General features: G+C 35.9%; 1 protein-coding gene across 1 annotated transcript in view; it reads right to left on the minus strand.

Moving 5' to 3' along the window:
- Nucleotides 1-3320: 3320 nt before the first annotated feature.
- MIB1 (MIB E3 ubiquitin protein ligase 1) overlaps nt 3321-10892 on the minus strand; it is a 135012-nt gene continuing 127440 nt past the window's right edge. Inside the window, exon 21 of the mRNA XM_017498804.2 lies at nt 3321-7643. Coding sequence (XP_017354293.1) covers nt 7503-7643 — 141 coding nt within the window. The 3' untranslated portion in view covers nt 3321-7502. The remainder of the gene's footprint in view (nt 7644-10892) is intronic.

Consider the following 10892-nt stretch of genomic DNA (forward strand, 5'->3'; position numbering starts at 1 on the left):
GCATGGTGGCGCGTGCCTGTAATCCCAGCTACTCAGGAGGCTGAGGCAGGAGAATTGCCTGAACCCAGGAGGCGGAGGCTGCGGTGAGCCGAGATATCGCCATTGCACTCCAGCCTGGGTAACTAGAGCAAAACTCCGTCTCAAAAAAAAAAAAAAAAGTATTTCCCAGGCTGGGCATGGTGGCTCACACCTATAATCCCAGCACTTTGGGAGGCTGAGGCGGGCAGATCACAAAGTCTGGAGATCGAGACCATCCTGGCCAACACGGTGAAATCCCATCTCTACTAAAAATACAAAAATTAGCTGGGTGTGGGGGTGCATGCTTGTAGTCCCAGCTACTCATGAGGCTGAGGCAGGAAAATCGCTTGAACCTGGAAATCTGCCTTCAGAAAGCCCTGTAAATGCAGAGCCCCAGCATGAAGTGACACCTGCAGCCTGAATACATTGCATCTGATTAGTTATGGGCAAAGGCAGCACTGCCCCATGGCCTCCTTCACATGTCATCCATTCACTTACTTAGCGATGATCCCTGTTTACAGGTCTGGTCTTCCACTTTCAAATAAGGTCTATCACTTTTTTGTCCTTAATAAGATAAAAATGATATTATCAACTAGTTTTGTTATAATAGAAAAACTATTTGCCAAATGATTATTCTTCAACAAATAATGTATCTGAGATCATTCTTGGTGTTCTATTTTAATCCAGATACTCATTATAGCTCATAAACTCCTATGCACCCTTTAAATGTTTTGGTTTTTGTTGTTAAGATACAGGGTCTCACTCTGTCACTTAGGCTGAAGTGCAGTGGTACAGTCTCAGCTCACTGCAGCCTTGACTTCCCAGGCTTAAGCGATCCTCCCACTTCAGCCCCCCAAATAGCTGGGAATACAGGTGTGCATAACTACGCCTGGCTAATTTTTGTATTTTTTGTAGAGACAGGTTTTGTTGCCCAGGCTGGTCTCAAACTCCTGAGTTCGGGCAATGCACCCACCTCAACCTCCCGAAGTGCTGGTATTATAGGCATAAGCCACAGCACCTGGCCTGAATATTTTCATTATCAATACATTTGGGAAATGTTGTGCTAGAAGACTATCAAATAATTTTAACCTCTGTGAAGAATGAAAAACTATCAATGATAAAAAGTATAAAACAAGTTTTCTAAAATGTCTTTATTTTTAAAACCTATACAGTTCCAGTTTAGTAAAAAATATTGCCATGAAGTATCTAATTATACAGCAACAGAAACAAAAAATACAGTTAATTAGAGGTTACTCAAAATAAATTCACAATTTTAAAGTTGGAATATATATGCTTTCTTCCAATAAACAAAAGATTTTTTTTTTCAGATGTTTTTCCTCTTAAACATCAGATACACATAATCTTTTGAACTGGAGCTAGACGGCCTCTCAATAATTTCAGAAATAAGAGCTTATATTAACACGGAAAAAATAACCCCCAAACCATACAATTACTGTTTTACTCATAAAACACTAAAAGCCAAATAGATCGGTGCTTTAAAATGTCTATCTCTTGAAAATGAAATCTACATCTGAGTTGCGAAGAGGAATAATCTTTTTATAGAAAAAGTTGAATCTTCCAGACTGATTAATTTACTTCCTAGCGAATTTATCCTATTCAGACAATTTTCATGGTATGTTTTAATCCTGAAAGAATGTGAGGTGTTAAAATATGAAAAGCTTCTTTGGCCCTTTAGATAGAGGTACCTTAATTGTAAACAATTGCATTGAGAGCCAGCTCTAGATGTGGACACTTATGTTGAGTTGTAGATGTACATCCTTGTTTCTTAAAGACATGGTAATTTCCTTTTTAACAGTAAGTTTTTTAATGTATAGTGATTTGTTTTTAAATGCTTTAAAAATCAAAATGCATGTATACTACTATAAAAGAATAATTCTCAAAAGATCAAATAAAAGCATATGATATTACGCCATAGGTTTTATTAATGATAGATGTTTGCATTACTTTTAAAAGCTTAGCTCTTACTAAGTATCCTTTAACATAGCTCTAAGTAGTATTCTTTAACAAAAGCTAATAAGCAAGAATCATTTGCCATACAGAAACTATATTCACAAACAAGGCTTTAATCCAATATTGAAAGCTAAAAAACTAGAAAAAATACAAAACACTGTATGAATCAACTGAACTGCTATCACTGAATATACTGCATTTAGAATGACACAAACATACTGATCATAAAAACAATTTTATGGATTTAGTCTACAAGACTAGCATTAAGAATTACATGCAATTTGTGATTTCCTTTAAAAATAGTTTTTTTAAAAACAGAATCCATTTGAACAAAGGGTCTTTTTTTTTTCCTCATTTGAGGGGAAGACAATCTATGTTTCCCAAACAGATCCTCCTTTCATACTAAAATAGCACACTGTGAGCTCGATCTCCTCTTCCCAGATGCTACCTATAGATGACTTTTCATAACACACTTAATAAGAATTACTTTTCTGGTAACAGTGTCATGGCCATAAGTAATCAGTTTTTAAAAACAAACATCAAGTGCAAATCTAGAAAACTTCCTTTAAGTAATTACCCAAACCCAGCACACATGCAGAGAGTCACTATTAACAAGTTAAGCAGTATGACTTTAAAACGTGTATATAATGATACACGTGCACTAAAGACCATCTTTTAAAAAGTTTTAATAGTGTTTCCAACTTAATAATTCTTTCAAGGCACTGGAGAATTATGCAGATGGAGTTTCCAAAATATAATTGACAACTGCTTGAACTATTAAAAAGCCCTGAGTCAGAACTTTCAATAACTTCCTGAAATTATAGATGGCAGACAAAATGGTGCATTTATTTTATTAAAAAAAAAAAAAAAAAAAAACAGGACCATTTTGCTTTTTGGAGGAAATATGTTGGGTTTATAAAACAAAATAATGCAGACTATACAGGAAAAGTAAAATATTCAGCATATTACCTTTCTTAGACATTTTGTACATGTCAATTATAACTTGAAGTTATGAATTTAGGCACCAAATTAATGTGACAAGTCACTTTCTCATGTACCTACTGCTTAAAGTCTCAACAAAACAAAAATGTCAATTTTAACCTCAGGTTCCCATTTCCTCTTTACTCACAAATAAGAATAAATGCTGGAAAAAATAATACTCTGCCAGAAAAGGAGGTAGAAAATGCCAATGTAGCAATTTACAATTTTAATTCATCGGCTCCACTGTCTAATTCACGTTTTTCTACCATAGTTTCACATACTACTACTAAGTAAACTGAGGCTCAAAATATTCCCCCTCTGTAGTAAAGTAATGTACACATGAGACAGCATTAAAGTTTCCTCAAATTTAATGTTTTAAAGAAGTACAACTATCATTATTAATACTGCTATAGTTATATATATATGTTAAAGTTCCAAGGCTATATATGACTATCAAGTAATATCAGTAAGCATTCCTATCATAATATTCAAGCAAATGAAGTAACGTTGCCTTTTTGAGAGAAAAACATATTTTGAAACTTTCACAAGCAGACGTAAAGACAGTTGACATTTCCAACAAGGCACACATAATTTATGAAAATCTATTACCTTCCCAATTTAGTACAAACTCAAAGCTAATCTAATTCTGATATTTAAAAATGTGCCTCTCCCCTCTGACTCAAAATGAAATAACAAACCCTTCCAAGTAATAGACATTTAAAACTTAATTTAATTGCTAACAATTCAGAGGAGGGACATGTTGTCCCTCCCCCAGATTTTAAGAACTTAATGTTTACTATGCTCTTAGATCTTGCAAACATAAACAACTAAAGAATTCAGGTGTTTCTTGATTTACATAGACTCAAAATTCTATTCCAATGGGAAGAAGACAAAACGGGGAGTTGTTTAATGGGTATGGAGTTTCAGTTTTGCAAGATGAAAAAGTTCTGGAGATCTGTTTCACAACAATGTAAATGTACTTATCACGGCTGAACTGTGCACTTTAGAAACAGTTAATATGGTAAATTTTATGAGTTTTTCATCACAATAAAAAATACAAAAAAAACTATTCAAAAATTCAATTTTTACACAAATTACTACTATAAAACATGTTAGACAAACTGATAGGACAAGTGCTTTTCCCAAGCTGTATTAAAGCCTATAATTCGGTGACATCTATATGATCCTCTTTTTTTCCTCTACACTCAAATGCTGACTTTTCTTCCTACCTATTTAACCCCACTGTCCTGACTCTACCCTAACCCATCTCTAATTTTCTTCGTTCATGAATTTAGCTAATTCCTACTCCAAAAAGGGTCCAGAATCCAGAATAGACAAACAGCAATTGGGCAACACATAGACTGTATGTTTCTACTATGAAAAAATGACCCAGCAAGCTTTGACAGTTGAACCAGACACATCTTAAGCAGCATGCATTTCAATATGCTAAAATGCTCTTACAGGCTAAAGCCATAAAAAAATAAATTTAAGAAATGTATTTCCAACATTAATTACCAATTAATTTTATGCTTCCATAGCTAGCTGGTCAATTTGCAATGTTTAAAGTTACAAATATCTTATGCATAATTTGGCCAGCTAAACTAAACATTAGTCTAATATATTCCTACACTAATACAAAATTATCTTTTCTTGAAAACCTTCTTACTCTCAACAAAATTAAATATGTATATAGTATAAGCAGTAAGAATGTTAAATTATGTGAACAAATACCATTAGAATAGCACCATCTGGTAAGTTGTATGTGTGTGTTTTGAATAACAAAACTAACAATCTTTGAAGAATAAAGGAGAAAATGGTAGGGTGAGGGGTACAGAGAGGGAATCCAAACACTACTCAATGGCAACTCTTCTGAAACATTAGGAAATGTTATCAGGACCTTTGGATCTCTTCCTTCTAACAACAGATTCCTTAAAATACACAACTGCTGCACAATAAATTCTGAGTGTGCTAAGATGCCATTTTTACACTGTTGTGTATCTAATCCCTGAAGCCCAATAAATATGTTTTTGAATAAATGCATGTCAGGTTTTTTTTAATGATTCTAAGAAAAGTAAAAGCTCTTTTGAGGCACAAGATAAAGAGGTTTAGGTAATGAGGAGGGTACAAACCTAATTGGAAAAGTACTAAGAGACATATAATAAGAGGTAGCAGATTCAGAAAACTGGAGAAAAGTCACTGAATGATGAAGTTCTTAATCTTCTCTCTCACAAACCCAAAATAAATTTAAAGTAATTTTAGGTGATTGAAAACTTGAATAAAGAAGTATTTTCTATTCATGCAATAAACATCAAGGTGATACAAATACAGAAAACCCATAAGTACTAGCACTAAAATTACAATGACACTATGATTTCTATAATAAATGTTTATGTCATATTCTTATAAAGGAAATAATTAAACTAGTCTGAAGATGCTACTACCTTTTAGGGATCTGTTTTAGCTCAGAAAACAGAAAGGATTTGTTTAAGGAAAGTAGAGCTAAGTAGAGCTGGAGACCACATAATTCTCTGACTGGCCAAACTCTGCATGAGTCAGCCAGGTGCTCCCTCCTCATCAGGTGATCTAGTGGAAAGAGATGGGTGGCCCATGGCATGGAAGGAAAGGAAAACCTGACATGCTGTTTTCATGTCTGCAAGAAGATAGTCTGTTTGTCTCTTTATGTGAACATCATCGGTCAGATGGTCTATCTTTTTATAACTTCAAAATAGTTTTAAAAACAGCCTCAGTGGCCCCTTATTAGATAACTGAGTAGAGTCTATATAAATTTTCAAATTTGAAATCTATAAAAATTTTACTGTTCTAAATGATAGCAGTTACTCAGCTAAACACAGACATGGAATTGCTGAGACTACAAAACCAGCCAGCGAAGCTCCCCATTGCTTTCACCAGGACTTGCAATGGCAGCAATTGAACAGCCAGAAACAGTGTTATGAGGGCTAGAGACTTCATACTTTCAAATTTAGTTGGTGTTGTATAAAAACTGAAGAAAAGCTCACCAGATTTAAAGGAGGGAAAAAAACTACCAAAGAGGATAACGATTTTTAGGAAAAAGCTTATAAACAGCATATAGTAGACACTATGTAAACAGCTGATATAATCTAGCAGCAATGAACTCCCAAACATTTCTGTGTATATTTACTCAGGAGACAGTAAGATTACAAAGGAGATCATTCAAAGGAGAAAAAAATAATTAAATGCTCTAGAGTTAAAGTTTGTTTTTAAAAAAAAAAAAGTCTACAGGTAATCAGACATTTCTGTAAATGCCCTGGTCACTCTTTCTAAAGTATTTGTAATTAGGTTATTGACCATATCTTGGATACTGTTGGCAGTTTAAATAATATCCTCATCTGTAGGTATTCAGAGAGACTGTTTTCTTTATAGTAAAACTTACTATAAAGAAAGAGAGCATGGAAATAAGGCCTATAATGAAGACAGGATCAGTACACACTATCAGAATTAACTGATACAAAGAACAAAAGATTGCTGCCTTTGGACAAGGCATTTTTTTTTTTTTTTTTTTTTTTTTTTTTGCAGATCACTGGGGTCCTATTCAGTACATCAGCAAAGCTAAACAGAACCTCAGAGGTCCAAATAGGGCAATGTCATTTCACTGGTCAGATTAAGTCTAGATAAGTAATCACAGAAAACCTGAAGTATACTTTTCACAGATTTTTTTTAAAAACACTGGCTGAACAAAATAGTGTATAAATTAATAAAAGAAAGGCAACTGCTAGTGGTCAGTTAGCAGGTACTCTTACTGTTTTTTTTTTTCTCCTCTCTTCAGTTGCCCACTATTATTGCTTATTTTTCCTTTTCCTGTCTATCAGTCATCTTGAAACTGGTAATCTTATTCAAGTTAAACAAGATTTTCTAGATTCCTTTTGAATCTAGAAAATAAACTAAATGCAAAGACATTATTCCCTCATTCTATGCTTCTATTTACTCTATGAATTCAGAAACAAATGTGGATAACTTCCTGTTATCTTAAAAAAAAGCATCATCCCTTTTGGTATTCCCTTAACTATGTGGAACTTGTACTATAATTTTATAATTTACCATGTGATATAATGATTTGACCTGCCCCTTTCATTTGATGATGACTTTTCAGAGAACCTGTATCAATTCACTGTGTAAAACCAGGATGAAATGAAGGATAACTGATCACAAGGAATTATGTCTTTTGAGATCTAACAAATTTATAAACTATAAGAGAAAAATGCAATTTTTTTAAAAAAGGATATCCTTAAAAAACTTTCCTCTTAGAAGCCAAAGATAAATTATCTATGAGCTACATGAATTTGATGTTTCAAATTTAAAACAAAAACAAAAAACATATTTCCAACACTGTTTTGTAGGGTTTTTTTGTTCTGGTACATTTACCGCCCAATTATACTCTAGTAAAGAAACTATGACAATAGAAATTAACTCATCAGCACTTCCAACTAGATTAAAAGCCTGCTAAAATCTCATAACTAGATACATTAGCTAACAAAATACACTGTGTTTCTTCGTTAATACAAAAGAATCCTTCGTTCAATAGCCTTGCGACAGATAGGACATTCACTCATGCGATCTCCACAGAGTTGGCAGGTTCCATGACCACAGAGGAAAATCATGTTCTTCAGACGATCCAGACACACAGGGCACATTGTCTGTAATGTGAAATAACAAAGTAATAAATTAGACACCTTATATTCAGAAAGTGACAGACTGTTATATATCATTAATTTTGTTTAGCTGTTTTAGTCAAATAATTTGATGCTTTAAAAAAAATTTTCTTAACATTTTTAAATAGTTAAAATGTCATCCCTATGAAATAGAAACACTGGTTATACTGTCAGGATAGTATAAAAGGTACTATATAAGATTAAAAACTATTAATATATGAAACACAGCCAGGTGGTGGCTCACGCCTGTAATCCCAGCTAATCAAGAGGTTGAGGCACAAGAATCACTTGAACCTGGGAGGCAGAGATGGCAGTGAGCCAAGATCACGCCACTGTGATAGAGGCAGGAGGCAGAGAAATTCTAGGCAGACAGGGGCGGGTCTCCAGTGAAACCCCACCTTTGTGCTGAAAAGCCTAAGTGAGACCCACAGCCCAAAGAGAACTTCTATGCCTGTTTTACCACTCTCTCCCAACTGTTTCCTTCTTTTTTTTTTTTTTTTTTCCTGAGACAGAATCTCACTCTGTTGCCAGGCTGGAGTGCAACCTCTGCCTCCTAGATTCAAACAATTCTCCTGCCTCAGCCTCTCGAGTAGCTGGGACTACAGGCGTGCACTACCATGCCCAACTAATTTTTATATTTTTAGCAAAGATGGGGTTTCACCATATTGGCCAGGATGGTCTCAATCTCCTGACCTCATGATCTGCCCACCTCTGCCTCCCAAAATACTAGGATTACGGGCATGAGCCACTGCACCTGGCCATTTGTTTTTTTAAATAACCTTGAAGGGAGTCCCTATAAGAAATCCCATCATTCCTCATAAAATGAGTTGTGTTTAAATGCTTTAATGATAAAATATGGTGATGAGGATTATTTAAGGAAGAATAAACTTCTGTAGAAAGCTAAACTTTGGATATAGTAGAGCTGAATTATTCTTTTAGGATCCATATAGGGTTCAGTAAGTGTCACTATTCATGTTAAGAACAATTTTAATTCACAATTAGAATGTAAAATGCTTTTTACAGAAGAAATGTTCAAAAATCAGCTTATCATTCTGTAGATGTCTTATGGGAAAGGAATCAAGATGCTAAGAGCTTCAATTTAAAAAAAAATGTTTTATTTTATATTAGAACTAGCCAAATATGTTCCAAACTCCATTAAGAACCTGTAAATTAATACTGATCTTTCCTTATTCACTCTATAACAAGTATTGCTAGATGTTGGATTTCAAAATAAAAGCTGGCCCAATCACAGAGTTTTCATCTCTTCAGATGGAGGTTTAAATGCCTAATAAATTCACACATTCAATTCTTTCCCCTAACCCCCTGCAAAGAGATGGTTTCTCATTCTGCTGTCTGGGCTGGAGTGTAGTGGCACTGTCGTAACTCATTTCAGCCTTGAACTCCTAGGCCCCAGTCATTCTCCTGCCTCAGTCTCCCAAGTAGCTGGGACTCCAGGCATGTGTCACCATACCTGCTGATTTATTTTAAAGATTTTTGTAGAGACGGGGTCTTGTTATGTTGCTCAGGCTGATCTAAAACTCCTGGGGTGGAACAATCCTCCCGCCTCAGCATGTTGAGCAGCTGAGATTACAGACACACACCACTGCAACTGACCAATTCTTAGTTATCACAAGGGTCATTAGTTATCCTGAGTTACTAACTACTAACTATGTTATTTTCTTATAAATCCAGATAGAAAACACAGGTGTGATGACTCTAACAATTGCATGGCAATACTGATGTGATTGGCCAAACTAAAAAACTGCTCAAGCCTATGAATCAGATTTAGTCACTTGGTCAAATGGTAAGATATGGCCAAAAAGAAAAAGACTTGCTTTCTTAAAAAACCTACAAGTTTTTGCTATTTTTTTCTTTATCTTATTGTTGCTTTTATTAAATATTAGGTAGATATAAAAGGGTACATTTGTTGACATGTATAAGATGTAAAGAACAGCTAGGAACAATGGCTCATGCCTGTAATCTCAGCACTTTGGGTGGCCAAGTTGGATAGATCACTTGAGGCCAGGAGTTCTAGACCAGCCTAGGCATCATGGCAAAACCCTATCTCTACTAAAAATACAAAAATTAGCTGAGCGTGGTGGTGTGTACCCACAGTCCCAGCTATTTGGGAGGCTGAGACACAAGAATCACTTGAATCGGGGAGGCAAAAGCTTCTGTGAGCCAAGATTGCCCCATGGCACTCCAGCCTGGGCAACAAAGTGAGACTCTGTCTAAGGGAAAATAAATAAATATAAAAATGAAAAGACAGCCAGGCACGGTGGGTCACACCTGTAATCCCAGCACTTTGGGAGGCTGAGGCAGGCGGATCATGAGGTCAGGAGTTGAAGACCAGCCTGACCAACATAGTGAAACCCCATCACTACTAAAAATACAAAAAATTAACTGGGCATGGTGTGCATGTCTGTAATCCCAGCTACTCAGGAGGCTAAGGCAGGAGAATCGCTTGAACCTGGGAGGCAGAGGTTACAGTGAGCCGAGATCGTGTCATTGCACTCCAGCCTGGGCAACAAGAGCAAAACTCCATCTCAAAATAAAAATAAAATAAAATAAAATAAAAAAGACATAAAAAGAACATAACCAGCACCCAGTTTCAAGTATGGAATGTTACTCTTATTTTTGAAGCCCCTCTATAAATCCTCCCCAATCCTTTCCATGTACCCCTCACTGATGACTACTATTGTGAATTTTGCATTGTCTTTCCCCTACTTTTCTTTATGGTGTCTATGCATATGTACACATTTTTCCTTTCTTTTTTTTTGAGACAGAGTCTTGCTCTGTCGCCCAGTCTGGAGTGCAGTGACGCAATCTCGGCTCACTGCAACCTCCACTTCCCAGGTTCAAGCAATTCTCCTGCCTCAGCCTCCTGAATAGCTGAGAATACAGGCGCCCATCACCACACCTGGCTAACTTTCGTATTTTTAGTAGAGATGGGGTTTTGCCATGTTGGTCAGGCTGACCTTGAACTCCTGACCTCAAGTGATCCACCTGCCTCAGCCTCCCAAAGTGCTGGAATTACAGGCGTGACCCACCACGCCCAGCCCATTTCTATTAAAGTATTATACATATATAGAAATGTTCATGACTCATAAGTGTACAGTTTAAAAAAGTTCACAAACTGATCAAACTCATGCATCTGGTACTTAGCTCAAGAAAGAGAGCATCCAAGGCCGGGCGCGGTGGCTCAAGCCTGTAATCCCAGCACTTTGGGAGGCC

The sequence above is a fragment of the Cebus imitator genome, unplaced genomic scaffold (genome assembly GCF_001604975.1).
Source record: "Cebus imitator isolate Cc_AM_T3 unplaced genomic scaffold, Cebus_imitator-1.0 Scaffold12, whole genome shotgun sequence".
In the NCBI taxonomy this organism is placed as follows: Eukaryota; Metazoa; Chordata; class Mammalia; order Primates; family Cebidae; genus Cebus; species Cebus imitator.